The sequence below is a fragment of the Monodelphis domestica genome, chromosome 4 (genome assembly GCF_027887165.1).
Source record: "Monodelphis domestica isolate mMonDom1 chromosome 4, mMonDom1.pri, whole genome shotgun sequence".
Taxonomy (NCBI): Eukaryota; Metazoa; Chordata; class Mammalia; order Didelphimorphia; family Didelphidae; genus Monodelphis; species Monodelphis domestica.
Window position 1 is genome coordinate 33,477,472 of NC_077230.1, and position 12,719 is coordinate 33,490,190.

Consider the following 12,719-nt stretch of genomic DNA (forward strand, 5'->3'; position numbering starts at 1 on the left):
CTAATTTGTGCAACTATTTTTCAGGGAATAGGCACCATTTTGTATCTAGTTTTATGCAAGATAATGAGATCCTTCAGAAGAGGAATTGATTTTTTTTCGCCTTCATTTCTATAGCATTTAGGACAGTGCTTGGCACATAGTAGGTACTTAATAAATGCTTTTTGGCAAAGTACAACTGAGTTTTCTGTTGTTTTCAGGATGGTGGCTTCCAGGTAACTGGGATAGACCTCAAACTCTCCTATTTTGTATTTAAAGTCATGGACAATCTTACTCCACTCATCTTTCCATGTTAATTATGTATTATTCACTGCATATGTGGGTTTTTTTTTTTCCAGACTTACCACTGGCAGTTTATGTTAATACTGGAACAAAATGACATTCAACTGCCATTGTGCAAGAAATCTTTTCCGCTAGTCCCCAATCTTAGTTCCTTCTTTTGAGCCTGCCCCCAATTTATCCCACATACATATATTTATATTAATATAATCGTTAGCACATAGTTGTTAGCTTGTCTCCTCTATTAGACTATGAGCTCTTTGAGAGCAGGGGCTGCTTTTTTGCCTTTTTAAATTTCCATTGCTTAACATGGTATCTTGAACATAGTATTTAATAAATGCCGATTACTGACTTTGTATTGCCATATTTAGCCCAGGGTCTGACAGAGAGCATGCATTAATAAATACTTGTGGAGACACTTCCCAGCTGGATGACCCTGAGCAAGTCACTCGACCCCCATTGCCTAGCCCTTACCATGCTTCTGCCTTGGAGCCAATATACAGTATTGCCTCCAAGATGGAAGGTGAGGGTTAAAAAATAAATAAATAATAAATAAATACTTGTGGACTAAGAGGATCATAACTCATTTCCCTTACTAACTCCAAGGAAAAGAAAGGCCTGGTGAGTTCCTGTTTAAAATAGCATGTAAGACACATACATGCTCAGGACCAAGCTCAAGAGACATATACAAGGGTTCGATTGATATACAAAAGAAAAGATTGTATTTTAACTGTTTATCCTACTTTCAAATTTATCTAACAAAGACATGGAACATATCTTTTGCCTCCTTGATGTCTCTTCTTGGGCGTTCTTGTTTGAGAAAGGTCTCTCTTTCCAAAATGGCTTTTGACTTGGATAGGTCTTCTTCTCCTTTGGCTGGTCAGATTTGCCATGGATGAGATCAAGCCAAGTAACCTTGCGTTTCACAGGAGGCCGGGAGGCAGGATCTGAGTGAGAGCATGAGGGAAAAACTGGTGAAAGGCGTAAGGGTCTGGATTTACAAGAAAGAGGACCTGGGAGGAGTTTGGAACTAGGGTTTGCCTTTGACTGGGGCACTTTGTGGAAATATGTGACATGCATCTTCTGTGGCCCAGGCAAGGACGTTGGTACAGTGACCAGTTTTACTGGAGGAGATTTCATTCTATCAACATGAGGACAAGCATGTGAGCTCAATGAGGTACACACTGAACAGGTGTTATAATGAGGAGACAAGTATCGATTAGGCCAATGGGCAGGGCGGGGGCATTGCCTCATCTCTCTCAAGTGAACCTGGCTATAGAGGTCACTCTCTACTTTTTTCTTGGGGATGGACCTACTGATGTCATCAACAGATTTTGTAGGGTAAGTTAGCCCCTGACTGTGGTAAGGTTTGATGTCATATAAACACCTGGCTCTGCCTCTACTCTGCTCAGGCTGGATCTTGTATTGGTACCCAGGTTGGTAGTCAGAGACTCGTGAAGACTTAGCCTGATAGTGATGGCATTTTGGAACCTTGGTTAAATTTAAAGTAAGTTTTTGAGGTGCTGGTATGTCTTGGATACTGAGATGAAATGGAGTCTTTGAGTGACGCTCAGAAATCGGTAGAGTCTCTGGGGTCCAACAATCAGGGATGGGTAGAGCCTTTATCAGCAGAGGCCTGGATGAATAGAGAGGACCAGGCAGAGGCCTGGTAAAGGGATGACATTTTCTTTGACACTCAAAGATCATGTTCAAGGGCGCCTCATATTTTGTGTGTATGTGGTCTGGTGGGAGTAATATCCTTGGGATGAGGTCCTGAACCTGGTGCAGGTGACACAGTGGAATTGTGACATGGTGATCGTAGTCACAAGGACATTTTGTCCAGCTTCTCTTGTTTAACTTTTTAGCAGACTTTCTCACAAAGCGGGGTCCTGCAGATTTTAGGTGTATGTGGTTTCGTGGAAGTGAAACCTCAGAGAAAAGGTCCAAGGCGGCTCGTGCCTGATTTTGACGACACAGCGGAATTGCAAGATGGTGATCATGGCACTGGAAAAAGTTCTCCCAGTTGTTTTTATTTAATTGTCTTCTTATAGCCTTGTTTATGGATTCCTCACATTTTATAGCTCTTTGGTAGAGTGGTACTAAGGTCCTAGAGACAAAGTCCAGAGCTGCCTGTGCCTGCTGTTGATGGTACACTGGAATGATTTGGTGCTTATAATCATGAGAAAAATTTTCCCATTGTTTTTGTGCTTCATTTTCAGGGACTGATGATGGTACCTTTAGGTGTCTTTTGAGTATATATGTGGTCTGGTCATCAGGGATGAAATGAATTCTAGTATGATGTGGGCAAATAACTTCGAATCTGGCTTGCTTGTTTGAGCCTAAATGATCTTTACCCTGGTGACATAATTCCTCCCAAATTTGGCGACTACCTACTGGAATCTGAACTAATTGCTTATTCTTACTACTAGATGTGTCTTTGGAGCAAGGATCAGGACCGCGTGCTCTTTTAATGGTGCCCTTGTTGGTTTTTTTGCTGTGTACTTGGGGTGCTGCCTTCTCTGCCCCCGAGGCACTGGGATTTGGCCCAGTTGTAGCCTTGTGACTGGCATTTTTTGGTTCTTCTGTGACCTGGTCCTTAGTGCCGCCAGACTTTATGGATGTGGAGATCTTGATCTTGTGACGTTTAGCGTGTGGAGCTCTAAAAGTGTATGGCATTTTATTCCTGAAGAATAAGCCCAAGTTGTTTTCAGAGTAGTTTTGTGGGCATAATTTTTCTGAGTTCTCCGTATTCTTGCTAGACAAAGCTTTATCCTGATTGTAAGTCTCAGATAATTCTGGGGATACATCCTGGTGATGAGAATTGGGCTTGCGTGTGACGACTTGTTGTTTTAAGCAAACCAACCGCTTAGCCTCAGTCTTATGGTCAGATTCACCAAATACTGACAATGGTGCAATCCGATGTGGTGGACATGGTATCAGCACTGATTGGGTCTGGTAAGAAATGTTTTTTGGAGGAACCAGGACCAAGGCTGAAGGTGAAGAAGAGACAGTGAGAGTGAGGGGAAGGAGCTACCATACCCACTGAGTGAGGTGAAAAGCAACTGTGGAATAGGGATGGGGGAAGGGATGAAGTCAGGGATCAAGCAAGAGTAAAGTCTTACATTGCAATTTAAAGCATTTCAAGGTTTCTTCACCTATTCTATACCATTAGAGACACACCAGAAAACTTAGCATCTGAAGCAGCTACATATGATTATCTCCATTTGACAGTTATGAAAAGAGATCATATTAAACTGTAAGAACTTTAACAGTTAATGTGCTCTCTCAACAACTGTGAAGTAGAGGAAGTGTTAATATTAATAACAATAAAATAACTACCATTTATAGAGCACCTACTATATTATAGGCAGTGTGTGAAGCTAAATATTATCTCACTTGATACTCTCTCACCAACCCTAAGGGGTAAGTGTTATTATCTCCTTTTTATAGTTGAGAAAACTGAGGCCAAGAGAAGTTAATAAAGCACAGGGTTGTATAGCTAATAAGGGTCTGAGATCAAATTTGAACTCAGGTCTTCCAGACTCTAGGTCTAGTACTGTGCAGCTGCCATGGCTTGTACAAGGGAAAAAATGAGGCGCATAGAATCGTGTACAAAAACAAAAGTATGACTAACATTTAAATTGTAATCCAGAACTTAAAGCCAGCATATTAATATAAGATGGTTAAGAGATTTATTTGCCCACAAGAACATGATAAGTGGGCAGAGACAGGGCTGGAACCCAACTTTTCTGATTTCCTGAACCATGAACTCTTTCCAAATGACAAATTGGTCAAGAGAACAGGGTGAGGAACAGGCTGTAAAGTATCTCTCTCTCTCTCTCTCTCTCTCTCTCTGTCTCTCTCTCTCTCTCTCTCTCTCTCTCTCTCTCTCTCTCTCTCTCTCTGTCTCTCTCTCTCTCTGTCTCTCTCTCTCTCTCTCCACACACACACATTCACAAAAAGATGGGATGGAGCCCAATTGAAATTAATAAAAATCAATTCTTACCTTTTGGAAATGGCCCAAGGTTTTTTCCCATTTTTTCCATGATGAATTTCCTTAAAAAGATAAAATATTAATAAAGCATGGTAATTATTCTATTCTTTATAAAAAAATATAGCAAAAGGCAGTCCCTCATATAACTATTACTGCCCAGGTACATCTATTATTTTTTTTTAACTCTCGCCTCCTGTATTAGAATCAATACCGTGTATTGTGGTTCTAAAGGCAGAAGAGCAGTAAGAGCTAGGCTATGGGGATTTAAGTGTCTTGCCCAGGGTCACACAGCTAAGAAGTGTCTGAGGCCAAATTTGAACCCAGGTCCTCCCTTCTCTAGGTCTGGCTCTCATCCACTAAGCCATCTAAGATACCCACTGGCACATCTGTTGTTAAACAAGGCATTAAACTTAAAACTATTTTGTCTTAAATCACCCCTCCCCCCCAACTTTGGCTATCCACTCAAGCTGATGGACCTTTTTCTCAGAATATGATCGATAATTTTAGTTAAGAGTTTAGTGAAAATACTAATGTATTTTATGGATCCCCTGAAAACTATCCCTTGAACTTTTGGGGGTCTGTAGACTATATGTTAATAATTCCTATTTCAAAACAACTTCCTAATGTCCCTATATGGGGAAATTGCTAATATATAGAAAGGTATTATGTCTTTATTTTACCAAACCTCAACACAATTGGTTTACTATATGGAGCTAGTCATGGCCTTCCTAGTTCCTTTTTTTTTTTTCCTATTCCTCATCTCTCTTCATCTTGCCTATTTCCCTTGTCTTATTAAAATTTTAGAAAGGAATGATATAGACATTTTTGTGAAGATATAAGCAATGGAGGGAAGAAAAAACTCTAGCTTTTGTGGGTCATTTTTTTTTATAATAGAAGCTCTAAATTAAAAGAATGAAACTTCAAGGTGGAATCCTAAATATTAGCCAATGATTTCCATAGCATTTCCACTTTCCTCCTTGATCTCAGTTTCTATTTTAAAAATAGAATCATTATTATCTGTTCTTCTTATATTATCCAAATTCTTGAAATATTCCTCATCCACCTCCACTGAGAAACATCTACTTTGTTACAAAGAAAGAAAAAAAAGCTCTTTTGTTCTTCAAAATTAACATCTTATATTAAAAGACTGATATGAAGAACACTGTTCCACATCTAGAATTCTTCACCTCTACAAAGAAAGTGAGAAAATGCCTTCTCCTCATATGGCTTTTTTAGCATGAATCTTAATCACTATAATCTTTTTTTGTGATAAGTATTCTTTTCTTGGCTTTTATAATCAGCTTTGCAAGAATTCTCAGAAAAATTTCCCAATGGGGCCTATAGGTTCAAAGTTTAACAACAATTGCTTAAAAATTATTTTACTTTAAAAATATTCAATTTATGATTTCAATTCAAGGACACAAAATTTTACTTTGAAATTACAGAAAAGTGTGTATTGCTTACTTGGGAAATTGGAAAAGAATTGGGTTGTAATGAACCTAGCCTGTGGCACAAATTGGGTCTAGACCCTTTTTCTCCCACACCACCCTCACTCTCCAGTTCACTTAGCCCCTGAAATATCTCTTACCAAGATGAGCACCAAAAGAAGCAAGAATCAGAGCTGGTTAAATATCCAAATATGAGGGCACTGCATCATGCAAATTCCCAGGGGCCAGAAGCCTCCTCTAATTGGTGGTGAACAAACTAAATAGAGACAAAGCAACAATAAATTAGTAACTTCAGAGAAATAACAGTTCTTCCTAAGTGAACTACATACAGAGAGATACAAGGAATATATAGCAATATGCTTTTGAAAATACTCATTGAGATTGAATCCTAGGGTCCCTGCCTAAACAGGGATCTGACATCAGATACCTGACATCACAGAGCACCACTTGTCCCATTGTCACCAGGGGTCATCTGGTGTAATGGGAACTTAAGTGGTGACACTGGTCCTGTGGACTTTCATGGCAAATAGGTGAAAACCATCCTAACAGCCTTATATTTACAATTTTCCTGGTGATTTTTAGCAATTTAATTGCCTCTTTAGTACAAGACTCAATATTCCTCCTCAGAAGCAGTGTTAGTTCCTATCCCACTTGAAATAACAGTTACAAAGTATGTAAATGTTCTATTAGGACAAACACTGGCTTTTTCATTATTTAATCTCAGTCAGTCTTAACCCAGTGTCCTATAAAACTTATTGTGAATCATACCTGAGAATATAATTGATGGTGAGCACCTTTTGGAGTTAGGCTTCCCCATTGTCTGGCAACAAAATACATCTCTGAATGCCAAACCTTTCCCTTTTCCATTAAAAACAAAACAAAACAAAAACACCTTTTCACATTTTGAGAACTTTTTAGATGCCACTTAAACTGAAGCTATTTTAGACTATATCAAATAACCTTGAGAATAAGCAATCAAATCAACTACAGACATTTATAAGTACTGACTGTGTTTGACACTGTAGAACTGAAGGTCTGAAGAAACAACACAATTTCCCACCCTCTGGGAGCTTATCATTTGATTGACAAAGACATGATAGACATATAAACACATGCACAATAGATAGACAATAATTTTGGAGTGGGTAAAGGGGAAGAGATTGATAAGGATTTATGTTATCTTTGAACTGGATTTTGCAAGGGTCTAAAGATTATAGATTTAGAGATGGAATTTTTCAGATTTTTCTTAAGTGAATCACAGGGAGCACATATGGTTAACCAGTGTTCACATAGCAAGTTGCTCTGCATTTTTTGTTTTCTGATGCCCATTAACTCAAAGAGGATAAGATGAGCAGGAAATATATTCATGGGGATTGGAAACACGAAGGGCAGAGAAAAGTCTTAGATGGAGTGCAGTGTCTAAGGAACTGTTGTTCAAGTCCAATTTCACTAGACCATAGTGTATATGAAAAGGAATCATGTGTAATTAGGCAAGAAAAAGCATGTTGAAACCATGCCGTGAAAGACTTTAAATTTTTTATATTGCTTTGATCCTATAAGTGTTATGGAAGCTGTTGGAATTTCCTTAAGAAGGAATTCCAAATATGGTCAGGCCAGTGCTTCTGAAAATCACTTTGGCATCTATTGGGAGAGACTTGAGATAGGAAGACGGTTGCAACAGTAGGTGAGATTATGAGGATCTAAGCCAGGGTGGGACAGATGCCAGACATGTGGAGATAAAAATGTCAACTTTTGGCAAATTGGGAAGAGGAAAAATGAGGAGTCAAGGATGAAACTGAAGCTATGGTGACTACTTAACTATTTTTATGTATCCTTTGGATTTAGGCTTATCTGGTAAAGCCTAGGGAACCCTTGTCAGGACAATGTTTTTTTAAATCTACAAAATAACATACATTGAATCTCCAAGGAAACAAATTGTCTTGAGGTATAGTTAGCCAAATATTATATAAAAGAAATTCACTAAGGGCTATGATTAGTGAACTTAAAAGGAATTTATATAGATAGAGGACATAGATGTGAGTTGATTATTGTGAAATGATCTCAAGAACAAAAAATGAAGGGTGAGAAAGAGGCATGCACTGAGAGAAGGGTAAAGGGAGTGATAGAATAGGGAAAAAAATTTTTTTTTCATATGTAAGAAGTGTGCAAGGAAGATTATTTTACAATGGAGGGGGAAATGGTGGGATGTAAGCCCCATTGAACCTCACTCATTGGAATTAGTTTAAAGAGGGAAGAAATAGATCTATATATCTATATCTATATGTGTGTGTATGCACACACACATATGTTATACACACATATGTACATTATATATGTATACACTAAGTAGTGTATAGAAATTTAACTCATCCAATAAAAAATAGGAAAGAATGGAGACAAGAGAAAGGGGGGGGGGAAGAATTTTAAATGGGATAGTATAAAAAGAGAGAAAGAAGAAACAGAAGAAAATAGGATAGAGGTAAATACACAATAATAATGACTGAATTTGAAGGGGATGAATTTACCCACAAAATTGAAGTGAAATAGATTAGAAACTAGAATCCAACAATATGCTGTTTATGGGAGACACAACTGAAACAGAAAGGCACAGAGTTAAAATAAAAGGCTGGAGCAGATATGCTTTAGCTAAACTGAAAATAAGCGGGGATAGAAATCATGACCTCAGAAAGACAAAAGCAAAAATAGGCCTAATTAAAAAACGAATCATGGAAGCTACATTTTGCTCAAAGATACTATAGACAATGAATTAATGTCATGGCAAGTTTCTCTGATAAAGGCCTCATTACTCAAATATATACTGAGTATATAATTGAGTCAAATTTGTCAAAATAAGAACCATTCTTAATCAATAAATAGTTAAAGGATATAAATAGGCAGTTTTCAGAAGAGTAAAGCAAAGCTCTCCATAGTCATATTTAAAAAGTCCCAAGTTACTATTGTTAACTTGGAAATAACACAGAACTATTAAATAGTCAGAAAAACCAGGTCTTTAATCAGGATAGGGATAAGTCAATTGGACAATTGGACAAAAGGGCCCTTTACTCAGAGTCGGCACCACAACTTTTTCAGGGTGCAAATCCTGGACTCTGGGGATGTTATCCCTAGGGAGCGCCAAAACACTAGATGACAACTCCAAGGAACAAAAGAATTTGGGGAACTTATATACCACTCTAGATGACCTGGGGGCTTGGAGTGAGAGGAACAGTTGATGGACTTTACAATGGTAAGAAAGGAAAATGAGGAGTTCCAGACAGGAATAACAGTGAGGGCCTGATGCCCTACAATGAACACAAAAGGGAAAGACTCTGCCCAGGGCTGGGTCATGTGACAAGGAAATCACTTTAAAAGACTGATATATATTAATTTAAGGTCGCCAAGGAATTCAGCTATGTAATTCCTTAATGAAAACTCAAGTCAGCAGTCAACCTTTTATGGAGTTTAATTACAAACAGGAGGAAGAAAGGTATGAGAGAGAGAGAGAGAGAGAGAGAGAAAGAGAGAGAGAGAGAGAGAGAGAAAGAGAGAGAGAGAGAGAGAGAGAGAGAGAGAGAGAGAGAGAGAGAGAGAGAGAGAGAGAGAGAGAGAGAGAGAGAGAGAAGGGAATAGGGCTTAAATACCCTGTCTGTTTAGGCTGGGCCAAAAGGCCCAAGTCCTTAGATAGCTGGGGCAAAGATAGGAGATCAGTCCCTATTACTCACGTGACCAAAATGGAGAAACAGTCTCAGGGGCCTCCACCTCCAGCTTCCTTCAGAGAAAGCTTCTCAGAGCACCTCTCCAACCACTCAGAGCCAAAACTCTCCAACCAACCCTCAGTTCTCAGACCCCGCTATCTTTAAGGAAACCATCCAAGTTCCCTCCCCTCAGTTCTCACATCTACCAATCACTGTCCATGTCTTCCCTGTGCCAATGGTGGCTCTAGCTTAATCCAGGACCGCCCAGAGGTCTGCCCCTTTGCACATGTCTGTTGAAGGTCATATTCTCAAATAATTAAATTTTGATCTATGCTGCAGCCCTTCCTAAATCCTGTTAGGATTGAGTAGGGTGGAGATTATAAGTTCCAAGACCTGGTTCTGTCATTCCAAGTATCTATATTGTATCAATTCTAAAATCAATCATGACTCAAAGAACTTCCTGTTCTATGCTTAAGCATAGGTCAAAGCCCTTTCCATTGTTTAGCAAAAGGTTTCTGTCCTAAAGTAGTCTTAGGTAGGGAGGAGAAGGACCCTCCCTACCTAATGTTGGAAATGGGGAAATTTCCAACATTCATAAGTCTAAGAAATTTTAAGGTTTACAGTCACCCTTGGTCATGGACCTTAGCCTAGGGGGAGAAACCATTGGGACAAAAGGGATGCTTAATATTGGGTGGGATTAGCTGTTCCCATCCAAACTACCAGGAAGTCTATTGTCTGGTGAAGAGGGACCTTTCCTCAGAGGGAAACCTCTCCTGTGACAAGGTCAAAACCTGGGGTTTCTGCACTCAAACTAAATAAACTGGGGATCTCTATATTTCCATGTTGACACAATTGATTAGAGAAAAATAAAGCAAAACAGCTCTGAGGTACTATCTCATATCTATTAGAAATGATAAATACCAGAGGGGATGAGGGTATAGGTATAATAAAGAACTGTTGTTGGAGTAGTGAACTGGTCCAATCATTCTATAGAACAATTAATTTAATTTTTTAAAAATTTCCTTATTATTCAGTTTTGTGGTTTAATAATCTTATAAAACCAAAACTCCAAATCATATACCCAAATAAATAAGTGATAAATCATATTTTTCATCTGCATTTATAATTCAACAGTTGTTTCTGTGGAGGTGGATAGTATTCTTTTTCATAAATCCCTCATAATTGTCCTGGATCATTATCATGTTTGATTGTTCCACAATATTGCAGTTACTGTGTATAATGTTCTCATGGTTCTGCTCATTTCACTTTGCAACAGTTCATGTAGTTCTTTTCAGTTCTTTCTGAAATAAACTGTAGATCTTAGTGTCTGGTGGAACATTTCAATGGAACTCAGGTCTTGGTTAAGGTACTGTGGTTTAGGGATTGGAATCAGGAAAAGCAGCATCCAGTGGAGATGTAGTCAAAGGATAAGAACTTTGTGGAGCTCTAGAGACCTGTTGGTAAATAGAGGTAAAAAATAAGGCTTGAATTTCAGGACCCTTTACAGTTTTGCTCCTGGCTTTGGGTTCCTTAGCTTGAAAATGTAAGTGATATAGTGAAGGTGGAGCCCAGAAGCCAGGGTCCTGGTCAGGAACTGCCTGTGCTTGATGGTGACCAAGTGTCTTCAGGGTAGGACCACCATAGCCCTAAGCAAACTTCACCAGATTGCTCTGGCCCAGTGTTTTTGACTTGGTTTCATTGCATATTCTAATGTCTGTGCAGTTCCAATAGGACCCTAGACTACAGTTTGAGGCTGATACTCAGCCCAAATATCAACCCAAATCTTGCCCAAATATCTTGCCCAAATATCAACCAAGTCTAACCAAGTCCAACCCCCTCATGGTTTTTTTTCATTTGGGCAAGACTCAGTGTAGATTTGGCCTGGCCAAGCGTCCAAACCTCTCTCTACTATAAAAGTTCAAGTGGAATGATGGCTTGACGGTTTAGGCCTGGAGTCATCCACCTCTGCTCCGCATTGGTAACTGGTGTTCTTGTGGGTTGGTAGTCAAGATGTGACAGTGGCTCAACTACATCATTGGTCTTGTCATGTGGATCTGGGAGAAATTTTTTCTCTCTCTAGGACCCTTATGTGGAGGGGCTGCTGAACTGGCCATGGCCAAAGTGATCAATTAATAGGGAAAGAGCAGGACTTTTTCACTGCCTATGGTCCAAAGCCTGGCCACAGTATGGTTCTTGCCTTGGCCCAATATTTGAAAACTTTTAATGAGATGACAGTTCCTGTTGAGGGAACAGGACAGGCATGCAGTTTTGACCCCAGTACTCTTGCTGGCTGGTGGTCAGGATATCCTTACTGGGAAGATACTGCCCTGAAGAACAGGTCAGGGTATGATCTATTCTCTTTGATTCTTGGCCTAGGACTGGTCTAGTTCTGATCTTTTTATAGTTATGGCTTTGTAACAGGCACCAGAGACCTACAATGGTGTGGGTGCAGCCCTATTCCAGAGGTTTGTGCATCATAGCCAGGAAGGCAAAGTTCTGATCCAGGGTCTGGGCCTTGCCAAAGTTTCATTCAGCTGACTGCAGCCCAGCTGTGGCCCTGACCTAGTCCAAGGCAAGGTCTATTAGGCTTGTAGAGGAGTTCATCAAGTGATCGTCAAGCACTAAGGTTCAATACGGAACCACTTGCATGTTGTTTTTCACTTGAGAGTTTGGGGTTTTTTGATGTCCCTTCATTCACAAAGGGCACAGTTTTCTTCTGTTCAGGATGGACTAATTGTGAATTGGAGAGAAGGCGTGTTTGAGGCCCAGTAAGTGAGAAGAGACTCAGTCTTGTGATGAGGAAGTGATGCTTTGTGTGATGGATATAGTTTGTTTGTTGTTTATTTTTTTTTGTTTGTTAGGTTCTTTTTTTTTTTTTGAGGCAAACCATCTGCTCAGCCTTCAACTGGTAAGTCTCATTCTAACAATGATGTGATCCAATATGGCGAATACTTTATCAGCCTTGACTGGGTCTATGTGCAATGAAAGGTTTACTTGAGAAAAATGATACGCAGGATTCATAAAGAGATTTAACGACCACTAGTTCTAGGGATGAGAGCTTTACAGTTATATTATTATCCTACTGGAAGAAGCTTCTTCATTATTCCAACATCCTAATATGCCCCCCATGCTGGCCTGTCACGAATATGTAGAAATATTTTATCCTTACTTTAGGATCAGTCTCAACACAATTTAGATAATAAGAACAACAAAAAAAAACAATTGCTACCACTTGCATAACACTTTATATTTGCAAAACCCTTCATAAATATATCTCCTTTTATTCTCACAACAATCCTGTCTGGTAGG

At 39.2% G+C, this 12,719-nt stretch overlaps 1 protein-coding gene across 1 annotated transcript; it reads right to left on the reverse strand.

Annotated features, from left to right (window-relative positions):
- Positions 1-975: 975 nt before the first annotated feature.
- Positions 976-6,108, reverse strand: LOC103096911 (uncharacterized). Its single transcript, XM_007493376.3, has 4 exons — positions 5,859-6,108; positions 4,283-4,332; positions 1,664-3,266; positions 976-1,223 (listed from the first exon to the last, which is right to left on the reverse strand). Exons 2-4 carry the CDS (start codon positions 4,320-4,322, stop codon positions 1,178-1,180), a joined length of 1,689 nt encoding a protein of 562 aa, XP_007493438.2. The 5' UTR covers positions 4,323-4,332; positions 5,859-6,108; the 3' UTR covers positions 976-1,177.
- Between the last annotated feature and the right edge of the window lie 6,611 nt (positions 6,109-12,719).